Source organism: Schistocerca cancellata, chromosome 2 (genome assembly GCF_023864275.1).
Source record: "Schistocerca cancellata isolate TAMUIC-IGC-003103 chromosome 2, iqSchCanc2.1, whole genome shotgun sequence".
Lineage (NCBI taxonomy): Eukaryota > Metazoa > Arthropoda > Insecta > Orthoptera > Acrididae > Schistocerca > Schistocerca cancellata.
The window spans coordinates 480,219,373-480,232,678 of NC_064627.1; the positions used below are offsets into that span (position 1 = coordinate 480,219,373).

Consider the following 13,306-nt stretch of genomic DNA (forward strand, 5'->3'; position numbering starts at 1 on the left):
CTTTCAAATTTTGATTTTTAATTTTACATAGAATATTTATTCTGTTTGTTTCTTGTGTTGACTGTAAGACAAGCACTGTGACGTCAGACACTGAAGCACTCTACACTGCACTGTATAGAACTTCATAGCATAACTTATTTAGCACACAGGCTTAAGTTTTCTAATCAATTTTGGTAAAAGTTATTTGCAATACAGTTATACAGTTTCAGACGGATTTGACGACTCCTTTTATCAAAAAGCGTTTACATAAAAATTGTTCAGGTTTACCTTAAAACAAAGACACACATGAAAGTTAAGGAAGAGGGAAATAGTTTACATATACAACAGCAACCAACAAAACAATTACACAGTACGTACATCATTTACGAAACTAGCAGGGAAGTATTACAATCGAGTTGCTTCTGCCTGTTTCCAAGATTAGCTGTGTGTGATTAGTAATGACGAATAGCGTAAGGACTTTTTTTGGCATAATTTGCGGCTTCAAAACAACATGGCTGCCTTCTTAAGTGCCGTTGTCTATATGTTTCGTACATGGAACTGGAATTATGGAACTCATAAAGAAGTTTCCAGATGAACTGTGTGTGTAATTGACGCATTCATACTCTGGCTAATTAACGAGCAATAAATTAATAAATAAGACACTTCATATACTGAATTATTTATTTGGGGCTCTGTATTGTTCACAGTTTCTTCTCTCGAGGAATCTGGAAATAGCCGGTGATGAATGTGCTGCCTTTACGGAATGGTGATGCCGGCTGTACTTGCGATCCAGTCGAGGACGTACGTGACCCTGGTGAAGCCGGACGGGTCTCCGCTCGCACAGCCATTGCCCGAAGCCCAGCTGACGACCCCGATCTGCGTGTAGCTTCCCGGTGAGCCGATCACCAGCGCGCCGCCGCTGTCGCCCTGAAACGTGACCACAGTATAATCTCTGGCTGGTGGGAGCCCCAATCAGGTATTCCCCAACACAGTACAGTGTCACTCACTCAAGATGTAGCGCTGAAGGTAAACACATAATTCTAAAATAGCACCTCCATAAGTTCTTGAAATCGTTTCCCTGGAATGCAACTGCCATTGTGGCGGATATTCGCTATCTGTCCAAACGTACCCGTGCATGTCCGCCATGTGCCTTTACTGTGCTGGGACACTTTCATTCAGGTGTCTGAACGTATGTGGAGGAATGCTAGCCCAAAATTAGAGGACGTTGTGCTGTAGGACGCTGCAGTTTGAAGCGATGGAAGTCATCCAAAAAGTGTTCCATTGTGTTCAGGTCGGGACTCTGTGCAGCCTAATCCAATTCAGGAATGTTATTGTCCAGAGTCCATTGCCTCAAAGCTGCACCTTTATTATAAGGTGTATTGTCATGCTGTGACATTCATCGTTTGCTAACTGTTCTTTTAGTCTATGAAGTACAATATGCTATAAAATACACTGACGAAAAAATACTGCGACACGAACGTGTCCTGCGACATACACGAAAACTGGTAGTCGTGTTTCTACATCTGAAAAACGATGTCTACTCAAATTTCGAGCTATTCGCATAAGAGCGCCGCTAGTAGCGTCACTGAGCATGAAATTCAGGTTTGATTTAATTACACGCTGTAAAGGTCGTGAGACTTAGTTACCTTTGAAATTGAATGTGAGTTGATTGCAGTCAGGGATGCCTTTAAGACGATAAAGACGCCAAATTGAACAGGGTCGTATAATAGGGCTGCGATAAGCTGAATGTTGCTTCTGCGATGCTGTAGAAAGACTTGGTAAGAATGTAGCCACTGTGAATGATTACTGCCAGCGGTGATCACGAGAATGTACAGTCGCGAGGAGAGCGGACCTCGGACGGCCACGTGGCACTACCGGGAAGGAAGACCATCGTCTTCGGCGTATGGCTCTGGCGCCTCGTACTGCACATACAGCAGCAAACTGAGCAGCAGTTGGCACCACAGTGACACACTAATTACTTCAAGATCATTCGTCTGTCATTGCTTCTCTACTGACAAAACGCAGAAGAGGATATTTAAGAAGATTCGCTTCTTTGTGCAACAAAATGACGTGTGCACAGAATCTGGGAGAGCCCAAATTTTTATTATCGTCTGCAGACCATGATTGGCAAAATGAAATTTGCCATTTATACTTACGCCTTTTTCGTTACTTGTTTCCGTACCAAAGTCCAATACGTGAAATTAATACATTTCTCTTTCTGTACCACGGCTAACAGTATGCATCCTCATCACAGAAATACCCTGTAGAGAACCTTCCCTATCGTCAACCCTTGATGAACTTAATTTCGCGGTTTGTTCACATTATGGAAGATCTGCAGTACGTTTAGCTTCACACACAGTGTAGCCCATAAGGCAGGGCAAACTCCTACCGTGAGTAATATTAGCTCGGCATCGTGCGAACAAAAGTGTATCAGATTGGGAAATGATGTTAATATCTTTGGACACCGAGGGTGTAGCATCAGCTTTTCATGAACGATGAATGTTGTGAAGTATTGCGAGGATCGTTAGTAATTCGGTATTGTGAATCATTCGGTGGATAGGAACGATCTTCATGATTTCAGACCTTGAATATAGTACAGATACGCAGTGCACTGTCTACACTACTGTTCATCACTTTGATGTGCGATGGAATAAAGAACAACCAGAAAAGTTTTATTGAAATTAATGCAATTGGATTTGCAGATGATATCATGATCTGAGGCAAATCAGAGGAAGGAGTTCAGAACAGATTCAACGTGTGGAAATCAGCTCCTAGAATACCTTCATATCAGCGAGACCAAGGCAGAGGCGACGGCATTCAATATAGACGAGCATCACGCAATTGTGAGACGAGGACATCATCAGCTACAGTTCTACAGTTTGTGGACTGTTTTTCGCACCTCTATAGCATAATCTCCAGGGATAATTCGATGGATGGAAGACAACGAACAAAGTTCAAAACGGTGATGAGTTTTACCAACAATAAATATTTTGACATTGAAGCATGCGCCCTCACAAAGAGAGGCATCGAGGTTCCTGGCATCACAAATGAAACTTCTGAAATCCACCAACCTGAAGACCAAGATGGACAAGAAATGAGAAGAAGAAAGCCAAGGTCAAGATATCCCTTTTAGACCGTTTCAGCACATCGAGACTACGGTTGTACAGGATGTAATGAGAGTGGAGCCTGCACGAATAGCTTGAATAAATTCGGGCAGACAAGTGGAAGGGGAACATCCTGTAGGAAGAAGCAGAACTCATTGGTTGACCATGATCAAGCATGGCAGGTGTCAGAGGAAGGGCAGAGGATGATATTCTCCGCTACAGATCTTATAGGGACAGAAGGAAGCAGAAGTGGCTCATTAACAGCACTCGATAAACTGGTATTGAGCTTTGATGATGACGATGACGACGACGACGATGATGTAGGAGAACAAACTGAGAAGTACTAAGAGTCCACGATGATGGATAAGTGTCAACTGGCGAGACGCAGTTGAGCTTTTCCTAATGCGGCTGTCTCGTGTGTTTCCAAATCGACAATTAAAACCAGTTACAGTATAGCGGCGACTGATGACAATAGAAAAGCATCAACCTTCATTTTGGATACTCTGCGATCCCGACATCTAACAATTTTCTCACATTTTTTCTAACTATAGTGGCGTACTAAGGAAATTAAAATTACTACAGGGTACCCGTAAAAATAAGTGGAAGACAGCAAGAATGTTATCGAAAGGCTGAAGATCAGCAAATGACAGGTTTGTACAAGAAGTGGCAACCGTCAATGAGCCTTGTTACTATGGTATCACAGCCAGCTGACACTACACAAGGGGCAATCACGCTGTGTTCAAGGACTGGCACCAGAGATCGCGCTGTTGCCCGACTGCGACAGCGACGCAACCTTCGCCGCCCAGTCACCGGACGCACGAGTGCCACGCACCCTGAGCTTAGGCGCCAAAGATCACCTTGGTAAGAGACTGCCCGACCGTAGCTCTCATGGAGGTATAAGGAGGGGAGATGCTATGACGTCACAAACTTGAAGCCGACAGGAACCGAGCTCCGCCATTGTAGTTTGGTCAGAGGACTCGTTTCCGATTGTGCTACTGTGTAGAGCTGCGGAAGTTTTTTTCATTTTATAATGCCGGTTTGTGTTGTTTACGGGTGTACTAACCGTTGGAATAGTGATACCAAGTTAAAAGGAATCACGTTCCATGCGTAAGTGGCCCCGTTCGTAAAATATTTGTCTTTTATATTCGTAAGATGTGCGGCCTTGTTTACGTTTCGTGAAACTGTTTCCTTCTTATTTTATTTCAGATTTCCGATCAATGAAGCTCGTAGAGCTCTGTGGGTTCATATGGTAAGAAGGAAAGACTGGATACCTAACAAATGGAGCAAAATATGTTCCCAGCATTTTCGAGAAGAAGATATTGACCAGACTTCAGTTTCGAGTGTTCGGATCAGGGGAAATGCTGTACCATCAATTTTTCCTGCCTTTCCACCTCACTTACAAAAGGTAGTCTACGTGAAATCAGCATATTGATTCTGAATTCCTGTAAAACTAGGAAATAAACGTACAATGCCAGAAAGTATGAATGTTTTAATTAGGCCTCTAATTTCAGTTGTGTTTTTGCCTATAACCAATAACATGTGCGGATTACAGTGGAGTTAATCCATGTAACAATATTTTCATAGTTTTATCACATTTTAGGGCGTAAATTTCTATTTTTTCATGAGAGTTTGTGTGTTTTGTGTAATTTTATTTCTGTGTAATAAGACTTCAGGCATTAAGTCAAGTTATAACTGCCATAATCTGCCCTTCCTCTTTGTCCTATTTAATTTTACTTATTTCGGTCGTTAATTACTTAATCATCCATTTTGGAAAATTCAACAAGTTGAATCAGTATTCTTTGATACACCTGTAAGCACTGGTGTCTGTAGTGAAAGAACACTACTTAAATGCCCCAGTAACAGCATTGCATTTACTCTTGCTATGGGCAGTGACAAATTATCATATTGGAAAAAAGTGTTTAATTGTGTAAGATAGTTTGTCTAATATATCATATGTTCAAGTGTATATTGCTACAATTTCAAAACATACAGTGGATCCACAACCACCTAATTGGCACTTTCTTACTGCACTGTGAGTACATCGACCCCCCCCCCCCCCCCCAAATGCAGCTTTTCATAAAGACAGGTTTCTTACCCCCTCACATCCACAGGTGTTTCTGTACTGTCATTGTAGTGCAAATAAATGGTAACAAGTCCAATCAGAATCTACAAATATTGTAAATGCATTATGGAATGTAAATAATTATAAGTAGGCTGTCAGATGTAATTGAACAGTTTTTGTTTTCAATCTTTGTTTTCTGTAGGAACAGAAGAAGAGAGGACCACCAACACAAAGGCAGCAGACATCAAAATGTACAGTTAATTTAACTTCTACATGCAGAACTCAAGATGAAGCCACTACCAGTGGCTTTCAGGCTGAAGCTTCTCGTCCTGCTAATCGCACCACACCATTGGATGTAAATCCTGAAGAAACACCAATAGTGAGGAACCTTAAGAGGGATGTGTCTGTGCTGCTGACGAAAAATGAAAATTATAGGAAGAAAGTCAAAGTTCTTCAGCAATCCAAGCGCCGTTTAATAAAAAAAGTGGCATGTTTGAGTACAGTGATGGAAGAACTGAGAAAAAAACATTTTGTGGATGAAGACAGTCTAAGTGTTTATGCAAGCATACCTGGAATGCACAAGCAGCTGTTGCAACGACAGGCAGCAAAGACAAACTGTAAGAGTGTACCTAAAACTTACAGCCCTGAGCTACGTTGGTTTGCTCTTACATTAAACTTTTATTCCCCACAAGCATATAAATACGTTAGACGCTGCTACGACACGTGTCTGCCACATCCAAGAACATTAGCAAGGTGGTACCAGGGTGTGGATGGTGCTTCTGGCTTTACCACGGAGGCATTTGCCATTATTGAAGCAAAAGCTTCTCATCAGGACCAGACTAATAAAATTCTATGCAGTTTGTTAATGGATGAAATTGCAATCAGGCAACACATAGAATTTGATGGAACATAGTATTATGGGTACATAGATATGGGGTCCTCTGTTGCTATGGATAGTTTACCTGTAGCTAAAGAGGCCTTTGTATTAATGTTAGTCGCAAAGAATGGGTCATGGAAGTTACCAGTAGGGTATTTTTTGACATGTGGATTGACTGGGGAGCAGAAAGCTCATTTGGTTAAACAATGCATTAGTTTTGCCAGTACAGTGGCATTCAAGTAGTGTCTCTCTCGTGTGACGGTTGTGCCTCCAATATGTCTATGGCCAAATGCTTGGGGTGCAATACTGACGTTGACGGATTAAAGACCACCTTTTTTGTTCAGGGTAACAATTTTGAAGTTGCATTTCTGTTAGATCCACCCCATATGCTAAAACTTGTAAGAAATGCATTAGGGGAGAGAAAACATTTTTGGGATGGGCAAGGTAATGTAATTTCATGGTACCTATTTGAACTACTGCATGAGTTACAAGTGAAAGAAGGTCTCCACTTAGGCAACAGCATTACGAGTAGCCACATCAATTTTGTGAATAACAAAATCAAAGTTAGGTTAGCAGTCCAGCTGCTCAGCACTTCCGTGGCAGACGCAATGCAGTACTGCTGCGATATGAAGATACCAGGCTTTGAAGATGCTTCTGCTACAATAAAATTTATAAGGATATTCAAGTGCCTGTTTGATATATTAAATTCCAGAAGCCTTCTACAGAATAAGTGGAAGCAGCCTTTGAACGTTCATAATTTCAAGGTTGTTAAAGAATTTTTAACGGAGGCTCAGACATACATCAAAACACTTACTGTGTGCTAGGGACAAAGAGTTGTGGACAGTAACAGGAAAACAGGTTTCATTGGCTTCCTAGCGTGTATTTCTAGTGTCTTGCACCTCAATACAAAGCTTGGACCACAATCCTCTGCACCTTTGTTGAAGTTCCTCCCCATTTATAAGTGCTCCCAAGATCATTTGGAGAGGTTTTTTTAGTGCAAAGAGTAGTCGTGGTGGGTGGAATAACAATCCAACAGCTCCACAGTTCATATCTGCCTATTAGAGACTCCTGATTCACAATGAAATTCGTGAATCAGACAGAGGCAATTGTATAGCCCTGGAAGAGATCCCTATTTTGACATACAGTGGTCAGACTATAGAACAACAAATCAGTTTCACCACTGAACGTAGGCAATTATTAGATATGGAAACCGGTTTGGTGAGTCGTAATCATGATTACGTTGAAGCTGAAATGATTCTCTCTGAACTGGCAACCCATATTGTTGTTTATATATCAGGATTTGTGGTTCGTCACTTAGAGAGAACTTTACAGTGTGAAATATGCTTCTCAGTGTTGCGAGGGGAAGGGAGTCATACTGTCTATTCTCTTATACACAGAAAGAGTAGAGGTGGTTTGATTTCACCATGTGACGATGTTGCGGACATTTGTATGTGTTCTGAAAAAGTATTTAGAAAATACAGTGCTGGAAATAGGAGGGTTCCTGTGAAAGATCTTAATACTAAATGTGTGTCAGGGGTACTTGGCACTTTTCTGTTCAAGCCTGTGTTTGAGGAATTGGGAGAGCACATGAAGGATCAGCACCCATTAGATAATCACTTGGTACTGCTGATCAAAGCTATTGCGAAAAGGTACCTGCTGACACGTCAGAAACATGCTGCAAAATGTGTAACACATTCACTCCATGAAAAACAATTGAGAACAGCATACACCAAATTAGTTCTTTTTAAAGGTCAATGAATTTGTGAACTTTGCTTTCCACACATCTTTCCCCTGTTATTTAATTTTCCCTTTTAAATCTGTGTTTGAGGGTACATATGAAAGCTTTACCCCCTTTTGGAGAACATTTCAGAAGTATTTTAATGAGGTAGTGTGTGCTTCTGGTGGCAGTGCATTAGACAGTTTCTTCTCCAGGGTATATATAGCCATTGTGAATTTTGTAAAGGGCTGGCCAATTTTTATTCGTGTCTTTTTTATGATGAAATGATTACCTTAATTTGTAGCTACATGTAGTTTAAAGAGTACTGCATTTAGTAACGGAGTTCATTGTTATGAGAGTTTAGTGGTTTCAGAAGGAAAAATTGTGTTTCTTGACTTACACCACTAAGGCTTTCAAGGGCTCATTTGTAAATTGATCCAGGAAATTGGACCACTCCTATGATACACAGCTGTGATCTGAAAGTGTTTTTTTTTCACATTGTTCTGTGGGATTTTTTTATCACCCATTCTAGCCATTCTACTTCATGTTCTGATAGATATATAATTTTAAAAAGCCCATTCCATACTTACTTATTTTTACATTTGTTATAACACTGTCCAGATATAATTGTCTTGTTGGCTTGTTATTGGCACAAAACATATTGTGTAACCTGAGGACATTGACCATATGTAAGTACTTTGTTGTAACCCAAATGTCAGTATTAATATTGTACTATATCGCAAGAGATTAAAATGTTTCTCAAAACTACATTGTTTATAACTTTCCCAAAAATTTTGTTAGTCCCACACTTCACATATGATTATATGGAATGTTAGTGGATAAGCTATAATGAGATTGAAACACTGATGATTTGATAATGCAAGAACACAGCTTGATAATTTGTACTTTAAAATGTGTTTTAGTGAGATGAAATGTACAAAACATCATAGTATGCCATGGAAGTCTGCGGTATGTTACAGTAATTGTAAACAGTAAGTGATAAACATTATTGTGTAAATGTAATGCTAGTTTAAATGCTATGTGCAAAAAATGGTTCCAAGTGTAGCACTGGTTTAAGATATTTTGCTTGATCCAACATTGAAGCAAATAAAAAAAGAGGTAGGTTAAAACAGTCAAGGTGCCTCACTCTTTTCCATTATGTGTTATACATTGCAGTGAAATTTCAGACTATTGCACATAAGTACCTATCATCAGCAAGTGTTTAGTTTGACTTGCAGGTTGAAATTTAAGCAAGCATGTTTGCAGGGCATCATAATTTAACTATTGGTGATTTTAATAGCAGTGTTGTCCTTTACACACATTTGTGTAATTGAGATTTGTTTAACAGTTCATGATTAGCATCAAAACTGCTACTTAATGACATGTATTGACTTATACGCTAAAGGAAGGTTTCCTAATTATCATCTGACATGTAGGCCTATTGTGCTGTTAATAATCACACAGAGGAACAGTTGTGATTTCATAGTGTTCAGATGTTTAAACTACAATGGTACTGAAAATCCCATTGTCTGTACTTGTAAAAGTTTGCTGTGTTGACATTCACAAAAGCACTATCATATGCTTATTTTTCTTGACAAAGCACAAACGATGTTTGTATTTACAAATGAAATTTTGTATAAGTGTGTAAAAGAGTAAGAAATATCATCCGGTATGTAAAGTAGCATAGTTTTCGGGTTCTGCTTTCAGTTTACATCGACACAAATACAGTAAAAGGTGATCTGAGTTTGAAAAGAGCTTTGTACACTATCATTTTTCATCATTCGAAGTTCGTATCCAAAAGAAATACTTAAGTTAACGAGACCAAATCAGATGTATTGCTGGGGCAAAAACGCATTAAAAACAAAACGAAAACGCCTGAAAAAGCTATTCTGACGTTGTGTTATGCATGTAAACATTGTAACACTCAACATCATCTGAAATTATTTCGCAGACATACCGTTAAATATGAAGAACACTCAATTCTAACAAGAGCCCTGTCACTGTTTTGACCAATCAAACATGGCGGCCGACCACGCCCACCGCCTTCAAACAGACGTACAGCAGACGGCCATAGTGCCATCTCCCCTCCTCATACCTCCATGGTAGCTCTAGCCAGTTCCTGCTGAGTTGTAGTCCAGTTATGGCATAGTTGTTACCCAGTTGTCGAATAGCTCGGGTTAGCAGCAGTCGAGGATAGTTACAGTGCGGTCGTAACTTGCTCTACGCAAGTAGTGCATCAAACTGGCATCAAGACTTTAAGTACGTATATTTCTATGTAGTCAAATATTAACGTGATAACTTTTCCCTACTTTGCTAAAGACTTTTATATGGATTTCAACAAGGACACTTTGTACCAAAGTGTAATACGATATTACGCTGAGTGATGGTGTTCACTAGTTCTTTTGATTTCTATCCCAGAATCCACGTACTGTCCCGACTGGAAATGGTACTCTTGGTGGTCAGACTACTCCTTCACTTCAGTTACCGTGTGGAATCAGTATCTGTTGCAGTGAAAATGACGGTAGGTACTTACGCCGCAGATGCTCTGTCCGCTGGAACCGACGGCGCAGAGTGTGAAGTCGTAGATGGGACCGCCGAAGTATTGGCTGCACTGCGTGTTGGACATGACGTTCAGTAACGCGTACTGCAGCGTGTCTGGGACCACACCGTCTGGAAACAAACAACACGGCCTCGTGTACTCCTAAATGCTTCCTTGAGTGACAGCTTCACTAGATGTGCTGATGTTCAGTTTCCAAGAATGTTCTTTATCATGTTACGTTACGGAATTACACAGATAATGTGTAATGGAACTAGTAGGCCGAACATTAAACTTATTCTATGTATTTTGTATTACATGTTTCTCTTCACATACATAACTTCATTGTAAACTTTCATTAGGGTAACAAGTGCCACATAATATGTGCTTTTATTGAGGCATGTACAGGTTGACAGTTATTGAACTATGTGAAAAAAACCATGAACCATTGACCTTCCCGTTGGTAGGGTGACTTGCGTGCCTCAGTGATACAGATAGCTGTACCGTAGGTGCAACCACAACGGAGGGTTATTCGTTGAGAGGCCATACAAACGTGTGGTTCCTGAAGAGGGGCAGCAACCTTTTCAGTAGTTGCACGGGCAACAGTCTGGATGATTGACTGATCTGGCCTTGTAACACTAACCAAAACGGCCTTGCTTTCATCCGTTCGCAGTACCAGTACAGCAAGGAGAAAGTACAGCCGTAATTTTTCCCGAGGGCATGCAGCTTTACTGTGTGGTAAAATATTCCGGAGTTAAAATAGTCACCTATACGGATCTCCGGGCGGGGACTACTCGGAAGGACGTTGTTATCAGGAAAAGGAAACTGGCGTTCTACGGATCGGAGCGTGGAATGTCAGATCCCTTAATCGGGCAGGTAGGTTAGAAAATTAAAAAAGGGAAATGGATAGGTTAAAGTTAGATATAGTGGGAATTAGTGAAGATCGGTGCCAGGAGGAACCTGACTTCTGGTCAGGTGAATACAGGGTTATAAACAGAAAATGAAATAGGGGAAATGCAGGAGTATGTTTAATAATGAATAGGAAAATATGAATGCGGGTAAGCTACTACTGACTGCACGGTGAACGCACTATTGTGCCCAAGATAGATACGAAGCCCACGCCTATCACAGTAGTAAAAGTTTATACGCCAACTAGTTCCGAAAATGACGAAGAGATTGATGAAATGTATGATGAAATAAAGGAACTTATTCAGATAGTGAAGGAAGACGAAAGTTTAATAGTCATGGGTGACTGGAACTAGGTAGTAGGAAATGGAAGAGAAGGAAACGTAGTAGGTGAATATGGAATGGGATTAAGGAATGAAAAAGAAAGCCGCCTGGTAGAATTTTGCACAGAGCGTAACTTAATCATAGCTAACACTTGGTTCAAGAATCATATAGAAGGTTGTATACATGGAAGAAGCCTGCATATGCTAGAAGGTGACAGATAGATTATACAGGGTGAGTCACTTAACATTACCGCTGGATATATTTTGTAAACCACATCAAATACTGACGAATCGATTCCACAGATTGGAGGTGAGGAGAGGGGCTAGTGTAATTGGTTAATACAAACCATAAAAAATGCACGGAAGTATGTTTTTAACACAAACCTACGTTTTTTTTAAAATGGAACACCGTTAGTTTTGTTAGGACATCTGAACTTATAAAAAATACGTAATCAGTGCCGTTTGTTGCGTTGTAAAATTTTAATTACTTCCGGAGATATTGTAACCTAAAGTCGACGCTTGAGTACCACTCCTCCTCTGTTCGATCGTGTGTGTCGGAGAGCACCGAATTACGTAGGGATCCAAAGGGAACGGTGATGGACCTTAGGTACAGAAGAGACTGGAACAGCACATTACGTCCACATGCTAACACCTTTTTATTGGACTTTTTCACAGACGCACATGTACATTACCATGAGGGGTGAGGTACACGTACACACGTGGTTTCCGTTTTCAATTACGGAGTGGAATATAGTGTGTCCCGACATGTCAGGCCAATAGATGTTCAATGTGGTGGCCATCATTTGCTGCACACAATTGCAATCTCTGGCGTAATGAATGTCGCAGTACATCTGGTGTAATGTCGCCGCAGGCTGCCACAATACGTTGTTTCATATCCTCTGGGGTTGTAGGCACATCACGGTACACATTCTCCTTTAACGTACCCCACAGAAAGAAGACCAGAGGTGTAAGATCAGGAGAACGGGCTGGCCAATTTATGCGTCCTCCACGTCCTATGAAACGCCCGTCGAACATCCTGTCAAGGGTCAGCCTAGTGTTAATTGCGGAATGTGCAGGTGCACCATCATGCTGATACCACATACGTCGACGCGTTTCCAGTGGGACATTTTTGAGCAACGTTGGCAGATCATTCTGTAGAAACGCGATGTATGTTGCAGCTGTTTGGGCCCCTGCATTGAAGTGAGGAATTGAAGTGAGGACCAATGAGGTGGTCGCCAATGATTCCGCACCATACATTTACAATCCAAGGTCGCTGTCGCTCTACCTGTCTGAGCCAGCGAGGATTGTCCACGGACTAGTAATGCATGTTCCGTAGATTCACTGCCCCGTGGTTTGTGAAACCCGCTTCATCGGTAAAGAGATAGAACTGCAACGCATTCTCTGTTAATGCCCATTGACAGAATTTCACTCGATGATTAAAGTCATCACCATGTAATTGCTGACGTAGCGACACATGAAACGGGTGAAAGCGGTGACGATGCAGTATGCGCATGACACTACTTTGACTCAGTCCACCGGCTCTCGCAATGTCCCGTGTACTCACGTGTGGGTTCATGGCAACAGCAGCTAACACACGAACTGCACCCGCTTCTCCTGTGACGGGCCTGTTACGGACCCGTTTGCGTGCTACGACCATACCTGTTGCATACAGTTGGCAGTAGATGTTTTGCAATGTGCGGCACGTTGGATGCTCTCTGTCCGGGTACCGTTCTGCATATACCCTGCAGGCTTCAGCTGCATTTCGTCGACACTCGCCATAGATGAGTATCATCTCCGCCTTT

The 13,306-nt window shown here is 41.3% G+C and overlaps 1 protein-coding gene across 1 annotated transcript in view; it reads right to left on the reverse strand.

Moving 5' to 3' along the window:
• Window positions 1-646: 646 nt before the first annotated feature.
• LOC126162005 (brachyurin-like) overlaps window positions 647-13,306 on the reverse strand; it is a 67,110-nt gene continuing 54,450 nt past the window's right edge. Inside the window, exons 6-7 of the mRNA XM_049918227.1 lie at window positions 10,273-10,409; window positions 647-906 (exon numbers count right to left, since the gene is read on the reverse strand). Of these exons, the coding sequence (XP_049774184.1) occupies window positions 736-906; window positions 10,273-10,409 (308 nt within the window). The 3' untranslated portion in view covers window positions 647-735. The remainder of the gene's footprint in view (window positions 907-10,272; window positions 10,410-13,306) is intronic.